Source organism: Pollachius pollachius, assembly GCF_949987615.1.
Source record: "Pollachius pollachius genome assembly, chromosome: 17".
NCBI classification, from domain to species: domain Eukaryota; kingdom Metazoa; phylum Chordata; class Actinopteri; order Gadiformes; family Gadidae; genus Pollachius; species Pollachius pollachius.
The window spans coordinates 18967803-18980240 of NC_136950.1; the positions used below are offsets into that span (position 1 = coordinate 18967803).

The following is a 12438-nucleotide window of genomic DNA, read 5'->3' on the forward strand; positions in this document are numbered from 1 at the left end:
TGGTGTAGAGCCGGCTCCCCTGACCCCTGACCCCTGACCTCTGACCTTGTCTCCCTGGCCTCCCGTTCACAGAGTACGAGGCGGCCTACAGCATGGAGGACCTGGGCCTGGCGGAGGTGGACCCCAGCATCCTGGAGTACCAGCCCCTCCCAACGACCCCCCCGCCCCCGGTCAACGGGGAGCCGGACAGCGCCCCGGCCTCCGGTACCCGACCCTTCCCGTTCCATCAGGCCGGCTCCCCTGGGGGTCCTGACCTCAGCTGATGACCCATGATTTATGGTTTTACACTGTTCAGTTGAAACTAAAAGCTCTTCTGTGATTCCAGACGACGTCAAGCAGCAGCTGCGGTGCCTGCTGGAGTCCTGTCTGACCCGGTAGGTGTTGCTTACTCCCAAGTTTTGCAGAATTCTATGGTCAAACTGTCATTGGCGGAATCGGTGCTCCGATTGGCCGGTTGTCTCCTGTGAGGGAGGCGGGATCAGTGCTCTCAATGGCCGGTTGTCTCCAGTGAGGGAGGCGGGATCAGTGCCCTCAGTGGCGGGATCAGTGCTCTGATTGGCCGGCTGTCTCCTGCGAGGGAGGCGGGATCAGTGCCCTCAGTGGCGGGATCAGTGCTCTGATTGGCCGGTTGTCTCCTGATGGGGAGGCGGGATCAGTGCTCTGATTGGCCGGCTGTCTCCTGTTGGGGAGGCGGGATCAGTGCTCTGATTGGCCGGTTGTCTCCCACCTGTCCCCAGGGAGTACCTGGCCAACGACCTGTACCTGGTGTCCCAGATGGACAGCGACCAGTACCTGCCCATCAGCACGCTGGCCAGCCTGGACCTCATCAAGACCGTCACCACCGACCAGACCCTCATCGAGGAGACCCTGAAATGTGAGCGCAGAGAAACCTCATTTTTGGGAGGTTTCGAATTGAGTTGACGAGATAGGATATGCTAATGTTAATAAGAAGATTGAAAAAAGGAATTGTCGAAGATTCAAGCTCACCACTTTGCTTTCAAAAACTGCCGTCTCCAAACCTGATTGTAGTACACAATGCACACCCTCTTATCATTATGCCCTTCGGTCGTGAACTGCCATAGGCTACACTTTAATATTCTTGGATTCTCCTCCTCCTCTCTCCTCTCGTCCCCTCCCCTCTCCTCTCTCCCCCCTCCTCCCTCAGCCCTGCCCCAGGTGCAGTTGGCCCCCTGTGGACAGAAGGTACGCCCCAGCCAGTGTCGCTGCGTGGTCATCCTGCGCGAGATCCCCGACACCACTTCCCCCGAGGTACGGACACACACTTCCTGTTAACTGGCACGCACAGTCTTCAAGTCTTGTTCTAGACAATCCAACAGGCCATTGAAAACGTGTGCAACACACTGAAGGATGAAACGTTGTGAGCCACAGATGGTCTTGGACCAGGCGGGTTTGTCTCTGGGGCTGACGGTGTTTATCTGACGGTGTTCATCTGTCCTGCCGGGGTTTTATCTGGTCCTTAGTGTTTATTTGTCCTGACGGTGTTTCTCTCTAGTCCTGACAGTGTTTATCTGTCCTGACGGTGTTTCTCTGTGGTGTTTATCTGATGGTGTTTATCTGATGGTATTTCCAGGAGGTGGAGGCCCTGTTCGCTGGGGCCGACCAGCCCAAGTTCCTGAGCTGTGAGTTTGTGAGGAACGACAACTGGTTCATCACCTTCCAGACGGAGGCCGAGGCCCAGCAGGTAAACCCCGCCTCTCTCCTCAGACCTCAAACCTCTCGCTGCAGGGCGAGCTCTGACCTGAGACCAGACCAGTGGATCCCATCGCAGAGTTCAGATCCACCGTTCAAATCGAAAATAAACCGCGTCTGCGCTCATATCCAGACTATCACACACAGTGTTCAAATTTTCCAGCATCAGCAGTGATTACATTTCACAGAGAAGTTACAAAATGTTTGAGGCGCAAGAAACGCCAAAAAATAAGCCCCGACTTAGTTCTCCTGCCTGCTTGTAAACAAGTGCAGACTTTCTCCCTCGAGCGACGGTGAGAAACTCGTCCCTGCCGTCAGACGAGTGTGACTGATGCTGTTGTGTGTGTGTACCCCCCCCCCCTTCCGATCAGGCGTACAAGTACCTCCGCGAGGAGGTCAAGGTGTTCAAGGGGAAGCCCATCATGGCCCGGATCAAGGCTAAGACCATGGCGGTCACGTCCTACGTGCCCAAGAACGGCTACCGGCCCGCCGACGCCGCCGCCTCGGCCAATCAGCAGGCCTTCGCCGGCTTCTACGGCCCGCAGCCCGCCTCCGCCCCGGGCCAGCTGCCCGTCACGCAGCTCTACGACCTGACCAATCAGGCGTGGGCCACGGCCATGACGGGCTACCAGGACACCGGCCTGGTGAGGGAACGAGATCTGTCCCTAGACGAATGACGAGGAGCTGAATTAGATGCGCTTTGATTTTGCTTTATCTACCTTTCTATCTATTTTATTTTTCTCTTTATTCAACTTTTATTTTTTCCTCATTATTTTTATCAGAAAAATACATTTTATTTTTATAGATATTTTTTACAATTATTATTTTTTTAACTACTATTTTTTAACTATAGAGGAAGAGTCAATAGACACCAAATAAGCAGGGGGAAGATGATGAGAAACGCCAGTCTATCCCTGTGGCCAGTCCTTTCAAATATCTCATTCCCTGTCTGCCCTCTCGCCAGCAGATGGCGCCACTGATCAACAGCTTCCTGGACGGCTTCCCGGTCTCTCCCAGCTTCAAACACCACAACCCATACAGACAGAGGTTCGCCCTGCTGCTTCCTCCCTCCTCCTCCCCCTCTCTCCCTCCTCCTCCACCTTCGCTCATATTGTCTTTAATATGACCGCATCATTATTAATTAATCTCTGGCCGTCTCCTCTTCTGGGTCACCACTGGCCTGTTCTTTTATCGGCTAATGGCGATGTGAAGATTTACCACCGCGGGCCAGACTGCTATTCACGCTGAGTAATGCCCGACAGCGTTTCCTGAAATAGAACTCAGACTTTAAGCCCCCCCACGCCCCCCAGAGTGACAGCGCAGTTGCTAAACTACATTTTAATCTGGGGGCTTATGGCCGGATTTAATTTTAGCATGTCCAACGTAAATGCGAGAAATACGCCGTCCACCTTTCTGTTAAGTGGACTACTTTTAAAGCGGATGTTTCCGTCGTGCGTGGGGGTGGCTGAGGGGGCTATCACATGACTTTGTTGCTAAGCGACCACCTCCTCCCCCTCTTGACAGGGGTGGCCGGAGGCGGGGCTCCGACGAGCGGGGGCCTGGCCAGCCGACTGACTCCGCCTACTCGGAGAGGGGGCCAATGGGACGAGGCGCCCGCAGACAGGGAAGGGGCGGGGCCCGCCGCGGGCGCAGCGAGGGCGGCCGGCCTGACGACCCCCCCAACGGAGACCGCGGACGGTAAGGAGACCCCACAAGTCCGGCCCCCCCGGGGGGTCCCTACAAAGAGTGTTTGTGTGTGTGTGTGTGTGTGTGTGTGTGTGTGTGTGTGTGTGTGTGTGTGTGTGTGTGTGTGTGTGTGTGTGCTTGGAAGGACGTGAGGCTGATCAAGTGGCCCCCCGTCCCTCTCCCTAATGAACATGGGTTCCACGCCCCCCCAACGGTGCTTCGTCCTCAGTCGGCTTATCCGGTCGGGCCGAGATTAGGCGCTGGAGTTGGAGATGTTGCGTTGTGGGGACTCGACGGCTGCTGCTTCTTCGATTGGCTCCCCGTCGCTCTCGCTCTTGGCAATCTGTCTCCTGGTCCTGTTCCCAGAGAGCCAAATCCGTCACGGGATCAGAGAGAACAACATCAGTGTGGTGCTCAGACGGGATGAGTCACTGTGGGAATGTTCTTTTTAGGACCTATTATTGAGCATTCGGCCGTTTGTTATGCCGATGCCAGTTATGAGTCTGTATTTTTGGCAGACAGTTTTGAAATTGTGCAGATTGTTGTGCGGCATGTGGCTCAGGAGGTAGAGCGGGTTTGCTGGTGACCAGAAGGTTGCCGGTTCGGTCCCCGGCTCCTCCTAGCCGAGTGTCGAGGTGTCCCTGAGCGAGACGCCTCACCCTGACTGCTCCTGACGAGCTGGCTGTCGCCTTGCCTGGCTGACACCGCCGTCGGTGTTTGAACGTCTGCACGAATGGGTGAATGTCAGACAATATTGTAAAGCGCTCTGAGTGGCCACTGGTTAGGAAAGCGCTGTATAAATACAGTCCATTCATCCTTGTGGTGAGTGTGTATTTCAAGTCACCCAGTGTTGTCCATCCGCCCCACCACCTGTAGGTCGTCGCTGTGCGTTAGTCTGTCGGTGCTGTAGCCGCGGAGCGCTGATCTCACTGTGAGGGAGATGAAAGCCCAGCCGGCCGCTGCAGTGCTAAATATTCATTTAACGGCTGCTCTAGTTTCCCCCGGAGAGGCTCCTCTCTCACGGTGGGGCCAGGAGACAGGCTTTATCAGGCTCTCTGAGGAAAACCAGGCAGCGCGGACACAGAGACCATGTTTAACACCTCTGCTAATAAAGTAAAAAGAATAAAACGGTCGAATTATTACCGTTTGTTTTTTGGTATAGTTCTAGTAAACCGTGCCAACCAAAGAGTCACTGGAGCTATTTCCCTGCACATTTCTACTCTTTAAAGGCGAAACATCTTGATATAAAGACAGTTTATCTCTATGTATGCTACAAATATACGGCTTTTATGAAGTCTGTTGAATGCTATTCAGAGTGAGGAGCTGAGGTGTGGTCCGTCTCTTTCTTCCCGGCGCAGGAGAGGGAACTACGGCCAGAGCCGGAGGGAGGAGCGTCGCGCGGGGTACGGCAGGGTAAGGAACCCTCTGGAACAACTGTCGGAGCTGGCGGCCATCTTGGGCAGAGCAGCGCCATGAAGGCTGCTGGGAAAAATCAATAAATAAGTCCTGCTGTTGTTGTTGTTGTTGCTGTTTTTGTAATTGACGTGTACAGGTTTGACTGAGATAAATGTGTGCCACTACTGTTACCAGGCACTGTTAAGTTAAGTTACTGTTAAGATAGCCGATGCTTATCAAAATTTGTAATTAATGCTTGGATTTAGGAATCTCGCTCACTTGACTTCAAAGTGTGTGCGCGTGTGTGTGTGCGTGTGTGTGTGCGTGTGTGTACTCTCAGAAGGGCGCGGTGTCCTCGCCCGTCCCCCGACGCCCCTCCCCCAGCCTGGAGCTGGGACCCACCAGCTTCCCCCCGCTGCCCTCCTCCAACGCCTCGCCTGTCGCCGCCGGCAACAGCAAGGTAGGACCGCCGGTCGCTCCGTGGGATACGAGGTGGTGGTGGGGGGGGGGGGAGGGGAATACGTATTGATGGAGAACCATTTGGGGAGGCTCACGTTGTTGGCGCATCTCAGGGTCCCTCAGTGAGGAACGACAGTCCCGGGGTAACCACGGCAACAACAACAGCAGCAGCAGAGGAGGTGGATCCCCAGCCCACCTCGGACCCGACCCCGGGGACGGCGCCCGCCCCACCCAGCGCCTGGCAGAGCCCCCCGCACCCGTGAGTAGCTGCTTTTCTGAGAGGTCCTGATTGGCTGAGAGATGAAGGGGAGGGGCCTGTGGTGACCCGCGTGGGAATATAGAACCCAACATAGAGGGAGGAGAACCAGAAGGTGCAGCTTCGTCTTCCTGATTGAACTTTAGCCTTTAGCCGCCACGTGGAAACGGAAAGCCGCCACTACAGGCGTGGTTGTTTGGCCTGGGTGATGTTCTCGCGATGCTCTCCTAGATGTGGGGCTTTAGACGCCAAACACAGCCAGGAAATCCTACAGGGCTTGTTCCTGTTCCCGGAGGAAAGGTCCTCTGTGTTAATATCAAACGTTGTTGATGCTGAGCTTCTGCTTCTGGTCGCGGAGGGAGATATCGTTTTTGTCAGGGGTGGTGTGCTGTGGTGCAGGTGGACATGCTCACGCAACCATCTTGAATACACACCCACTACCAGAACAACAGCAGTGTGGTGGCTGTGTTTCATTAACACGGCACGCATCTCTTTCAGAAAAGAACACGGTTCCATCCGCGGCCGGTTGCGTACAGAGAGCGTGGACGGTCGTTGCCTTTGGGAGTTTTCTGGCTGCTTCGGGGAAAAAAGGCCCCGTCCTGCTCTCTCTTATTCCTTTATTTATTTATTACCTCCCATATATCATTCTCCCCCTTCCATAACGCTCATACAGATGGTCAGGATCTCATGCCAGGAACATCAATATCTCCCTGGCTAGGGGCTGGGTACTGGAGGAGGAGGAGGAGGAGGAGGAGGAGGAGGAGAGTGAGGCACCTCCTGCTCAAAGATAAGGATGAACGAGGCTGATGATGAGGGCCCGGTGCGTTTGATCGTGTTCCAGTCACGCCTGCCCCGATTTTTTTATTTTTTTTTGTGATGCATTATTTTAAGCACTGTGTTGTAGAACGGCGAGGCCTTCCCAGTGTTCCCAGTGGACCTCCGGGACAGGGCTCAGGTACAACTACTCCCCGGAGACCTGTTATCGGAGCGTAATGTAGGATGGGGGCAGACGGGACCGCCAAAGTGTTTATATCCCGCTCAGCTACAGCACAGCAACTCACAATGGGCAGATATTGTAACTTCAATACATCACATTGTTGTTGTTTTATCTGATTATGCCGATGAAATTCTCTTTTTTTGAGCGTATTTTTGCGCTGTCAAGGAAACGTCTTGTCGATGGTTCATTCGGACCGTCGCTGCTCATGGGCTGGGTTTGTAGCGCATTGGCAGTTAAACAGCGGAGTTGTGTCCCGTTATGGAAGCATTATCCTTGTCTGTTATTGACCAATCAGGATAGAGTATTTAACCATGCTGTTGTGTTCACCCTGTCTGGGCTTATTTTGATATAATGACCGTCTGATTTTATATCAAGAAATTATTATTTATTTAAAATCTCTCCTTCTCTCCTCTCCTTATTGCATCGCATGGTCGTTCTTATTTTATGGTACGGAGAGTGGTATTGATGAATACACGCAACGGTCTCGCCATACAACGCTGTCTATCAAAGTCAGTGACTGAATGATGCTTTGAAACGAGGCTCTGAACGTCTCTCATGGTGTGCCGGTACACAGTGTGTGTTTCTACAGATCCAACAGCATTTATTTCTGGGGGCTGTCAGACGCATGATTTTGTCCGCGGCACGGCTGTCTTTAATCCTGCGCAGTTGTTTGAATTCGGAAAGACCTATCGGGGCGAAACAGGTTACCAAAACAATGAAATGTTCCCACTTGTTGCCAGGGCGACTGCGGGTATCGCTGGCACACGAGGCACGCTCGACGGCTGTATCTCGCTTTGATTGCACGACAGACTGAAGGCACGCACCAGTTGGCAACCGGGAGATCGCAGACGTGCAGACGTGGAGACGTGCAGATGGACTCAATTAAAATGCTCTCAGAGTCTTAACCTGTGCTGGATATAGCTCCGACGGGTTGCTATGCAGCACGTTTACGTGAGGAGCCCCACCTCTCTCTCCTGCTCTCCTTCCCTTCTGTCTCTCTCTGTCTCTGTCCCTCTGTCTCCGTCCGTTTCTTTGTCTCTCCATCTCTGTCTGTATGTGTCTCTCTGTCCGTCTCTCCATTTGTCGGTCTCTTCGTCTCTGTGTCTGTCTCCTTCTCTCTGTGTCTGTCTCTCTCACTCTCTTTCTCTCTCTCTGTCTCTCCGCCTCTGTCCCTCTCCCCAGGGAGGTGAAGGTTGAGGCTGTAAGGACGTCCCAACAGGCCATGCCGTTGCTCTCCCAGTCTAAATCGACTCCTCCTCCCCAGGACAACGAAGCAAACATGGTGAGACTTCTGTCACTGGTACTATATTATAATAACTGTGATTCATCCCTTTTTAAACCAGTTGCTTCCCCATGGAGCTATCTAGATTAACACCGTCCAGGACGCAACAGATTAGTCCAGAGAAGGAAGTACAGTCGTCCCATCGTTGACTGGCTAAAACAAAGCAGGATAATGATTATGATTATGTTACGCCAATAGACTCAAGTGTATGCCATTCCCCCCCCCACTCACACAGCCATGTACGACTTGTGATAGAAACGTTGAGATGTTGATGCAGAGTCACTAGAGTGTGTATTTGCCGGCTAAACACGTCACGCGCCCATGACGGCTGTAGAGTTAAAGTTGTCGGGGGAGGGAGGGAGGGAGGGAGGGAGGGAGGGAGGGAGGGGGTGAGGGAGGGGGTGAGGATGTAGGATGTGAAGTATCTCGGAGCGCCAGGAGCTCAAGTGTGTTTATACAGCGTCCCTTCACCGACAAAGGTCACAGAGCTTCGAGCGTGGGATTAAACGTAGCGCACCAAAAACACAGAAACAGGGCGTTCAGACATAAAGGGACGTCCAGCAGAGTGCTAGCCAGACACCTGGGGAGAAGTCTTTAGATGTTTATGAGAGGGGGCCACAGAACATACAGGGAGAAGGGGTCCCACTGAACAGGAACCACGGTTCCTGTTCATAGGCCCCCGAGTCTGACTCTGGCCCCCGAGTGTGACTGTCCTCATCCGTCTGTCTGTCCTCGGTCCGTCTGTCTGTCCTCGGTCCGTCTGTCTGTCCGTCTGTCCGTGCAGGAGCCCAAGAGGCTCAGCTACGCCCAGATCTGCCAGAGGGCGCGGGCCAATCAGTCGCTGCCGCCCTCAGACCCCGCCTCCTCGGGGGAGGAGAGCCCGACCACGCCCTCGCCGCCCCCTGCCCCCGCCCCGGCGTATCCCGCCCTGGCGTCCGAGCCGGCGCTGTTGTCACGGTGACCAGAGAGGACGATGTGGTAGCGGACGCCACACCACCGCCGGCCACGCCCGACGCCCGGAGGCCCCCCTCCGGTCCACTGCTGCCCGGCTCAGAGAGGGGGGGGGGGGGGGGGGTTAAAGGGGGGGTTGGGTTTCAGCTCAGGTTACGGTTTGGGGGGGCGGGGTTAAGGAGAGAGGTGGGGTTATAGCGCGGGTTAAGGTTTGGGGATGGCTTAGAAGGGGGTCAAAGGTTAACGACTCCACATGCGTCTTTTCTGATTGGTTGAAGAATTAAAACATGGAGGGGGGTTTCGACCTTCATCATTTTCGGGTTATTTTTATTTCCAGGTTTGCCGTTTTAGAGTGATTCTTTAGGAGCCAGGTGTTTTTTCTGTTTCTGCCTCTGTTTGCGAGATGCCCTGGCGTTTTCCCGAGTCCATATTGAGTTTCCTTCCGTGTCGGACGGTTAGCCGACGCCAAGTTGAATCCGAAGATAATAAGATGGTGATTTCCTTTTTTTTTAAATTATATATATATTTCCGTTCTCCCGAAAAGTGTTTTCAGTCCTCTCGTGGCCATGTCAATCACTGGCGTTGCCTAGCGACTAGAGCCTAGGGCCCCCGGTTTCCCGGCCGTTTCCGTTGGAGGCCTCCAGGAGTGTTGGACCCCGGAGCGGCGACACACCTGCCCAGGTGTTGCCCTCCACCCCCCCAGTGAGCTCCAGCGCCTGTACATCGACCCCCGCGTTTCTTTGTAGCTAGCTTGTTTTTCGTTTTTTTTCTCATTTTGTTTTAACGTTCGTAAATATGTTGACGCCCGTGTGTTAAAGCAAGCCTCGTTTGCGCGTGTGTGTGTGTGTGTGTGTGTGTGTGTGACGGCTTTGGTACCCATTTTGTTTTTGAGGTGCAGAGACGCACGTGCCTAGCTGTGACCTTCACAGGGAGAGGAGTTCCACCGTGACCTTCACAGGGAGAGGAGTTCCACCGTGACTTTTAACTGAACTTTGAAGAAACCCTGAGTGTTCACCGGTCGTTAGGGGAAGACTATCTCTGCCTCGCTGTGGAATAAGGGGCGGAGCCACAGTGGGGTAGTGTGTGTGTGTTCCTTTAAGGGGCGGGGTTATGGACAGGTGGGTGTGTTCTTGGGGGAGGGGCTGCTCAAAGTTATTGAATGTACACGAGTACTTGAAGTTTGATGGATTTGCCTTTCAATTTTTTTTCAAGTTTGTTTTCATTGTAATTATTGTTTTTGTTTAAAAGCAAAAATGTTCAGTTTTTAAATGTGAAGATGGCACTTAAAAAAAGAGCAGGCATGGTTAAGGTTAAACCTTTTTTGTTGTACAAATGTAAATTATTTGAAGAAAAAAATAAATGTGCCTTTTGAAGTTTATGTTTGGCTTACCTTTTTTATAAGAATGTATTTTTGGCACATTAAAGTATTTTAGTCCACACAGAAAATTCATAGTCTGTTGTAGATGATTACTGGTTGTGGGAACAGCGAACAATTTGTTTTTAATTGTGATATTCTTCTAAAAAAAACAATTCTAATTGTGCAAGACAAAAGCCTCAACACCAATTATATTGAATTGGCCCTTCGTTTTGTGATATGTTAATCAATTTGAATAGTGGAAATTAAAAGATTCACTATCAGCATAAAATGCCATTTTCTTTGAGGCTAAAACGAGGCTGAGCTGCATCGTGGCAGGTGTCATTGTCTTTCCATCCAGCAGGTGGCGGTCGAGTCATAGGCTACCTTTTTAATTGACAATCAAAGCAAATCGAGGCAAGCGATCTTATTAATGTGGCAAACGCCTCAACAACTGACCCTGATTTGGTTCCGATTGTTGAACCCGCTACCCCAAAACGCCAGTGCACCACAGCTATTCTCATTAGGTTTATACACCAGCGCAGCAGCGACAGTTCCGCCACGCAGTGTGTGTTGTTTACAACGCCTCTGGAGCGTGTTGACAGACAGAGGGCGTCTGGGCTGTAGGGTCAACCGGGAAGAGGGACGCCTTGGCCGGGCGTCAACCGTTCGTCTCGACAGTGGCAGGACCGCCCGCGGCGAGCCAGCGTGCATACGTCAGACAATTAAACCAACTTAGCCTCGACCACCACCGCGGCGCAGAGGACCGCCTTCCAGGACCGCAGCGGGTGGCGGCCGGTTGACGCAGCGCGCGTGCACCGTAGGGTGCGGTGACCCACCGTAAAGGTGCGGCTGTCGCGAGATGCCACGACTCGAGCGGGCCATCTCCCCCACTCTCCCACGTTGAGGGGCGCCCCCACTCGGTGGGGATTAAAACTGCCCCCCTTCACACCCCTCACCCCTCCTCCTCCCTCCCTCCCAGTCTCCCCCGCCTCGGCGGTGCGTCACGTGACATCAGCAGCAGCAGCAGCAAGAGCTGCAAACACACGGAGCTGCTGGCTGGGGTCTGATCATCATCATCATCATCATCACCACCGCCGCCGCAACGACGGTCTCGAGGCGTACCGACCGAGTCACGCGGGGTCTTCGCGGTTCTTCCACGGGTGCTGAGCTACGCGGGGCCATGGCGGGCCGCCGTTGAACGGGAGATACCGATTTATTTTCTCTTTGTTCGCCTCGTTCGCCTCGCACGCGCCTCGGCCGAGGAGGGGCCGCCGGAAAAGCTCTCCCTGTCGCGCGGAGGAGGAGCGGCGTAGCGGTGGTAGCGGCAGCAGCACGATAAACCGGGAGGTGTTTTCTTCCACGGGAGGACCGAATGGCGGATCGCGAGGCGTCGCCGGTGCCGCTGGAGGTGCGAGCCCGGCTGGCGGAGCTCGAGCTCGAGCTGTCAGAGGGTAAGACCTTTTCATCCGTTTCGGAGCGCGAGCGCTGCTCCCCGTTATCTCCCCTTATCTCTCGTTATCTCATCAACACCACCTCCACCACCACCACCACCTCCACCATCACCATCATTCGCATCGGGAGTGTAGACCACTAACGGAATCTAATGGCTCATTCCTGCGGCCCCCTTACTCTTCCTCCTCTCCCTCCACTGAACGCCCCCCTCCCCTCCCCTCCCCTCCCCTCCTCTTCCTCCTCCTCCTCCCCCCTCCTCCTCCTCCTCCTGCTCCTCCCATCCAGATGTTTGTCAGCCAGGGACCGGCCTTGCCAGTCCAACTCTTTTAACCGGGAAAGGATGAAGGAGGGAGAGCGGGAAGCCGCGGTGGTGGGATTTATCCGCCTCTCTTTTGTCTGCGTGGCGGTGGCGTCCGCACGCGCCCGGTTACCTCGGCTCGCGATCCGAGAACGAGCCGTGCTTTGACCTTGAGACGAGGCGCGAGACGGGGCGCTGCCGGCCAGCGTCGTGGCGCCCCTGTGCGCGAGGAGGGGGGTGGGGGGTCCCGCACGGTCCCGCACGGTCCCGCGGACCGTCGCTGTCATCATAGCATTGCGATGCAACGCCGCGCGTGACCTAGTAAGCGAGCAGTCTTGGCCGTGTCTGATGTGCCCGTGAGCTCGTGAGCTCGGCAGCACTGCGCGTGCCGTGTCTCTGGGCTTCGGGCTCTGTGTGTTTCTGGCCTGTGAATTGGGATCCGCGCGATGCACTCGATTCCCCCTCATCTCCTCCTCCTCCTCTTCCTCACTAAACGCATCCGAATGTTTCTCTACAGTCAAAGTGTACGACGTGTACCCCCCGGTACACGTCGTATGACTTCAACATGAACACAACGCAGATTTAATTTACGGAG

The 12438-nt window shown here is 54.3% G+C and overlaps 2 protein-coding genes across 2 annotated transcripts in view; both read left to right on the plus strand.

Moving 5' to 3' along the window:
* Positions 1-3947: 3947 nt before the first annotated feature.
* On the plus strand, positions 3948-9685 carry LOC307088704 (uncharacterized protein; the record flags this gene model as incomplete). The annotated part of the gene is made up of 6 exons (XM_079754656.1): positions 3948-3961; positions 4755-4809; positions 5132-5251; positions 5364-5509; positions 7686-7785; positions 9629-9685. The coding sequence occupies 6 exons, from the start codon at positions 3948-3950 to the stop codon at positions 9683-9685; spliced, it is 492 nt and encodes a 163-aa protein (XP_079610782.1).
* A 1780-nt stretch (positions 9686-11465) lies between these two features.
* LOC307088705 (disco-interacting protein 2 homolog C-like) overlaps positions 11466-12438 on the plus strand; it is a gene marked incomplete at its 5' end in the record, with an annotated part of 46993 nt that continues 46020 nt past the window's right edge. Inside the window, one exon of the mRNA XM_079754657.1 lies at positions 11466-11544. Within this exon, the coding sequence (XP_079610783.1) occupies positions 11466-11544 (79 nt within the window). The remainder of the gene's footprint in view (positions 11545-12438) is intronic.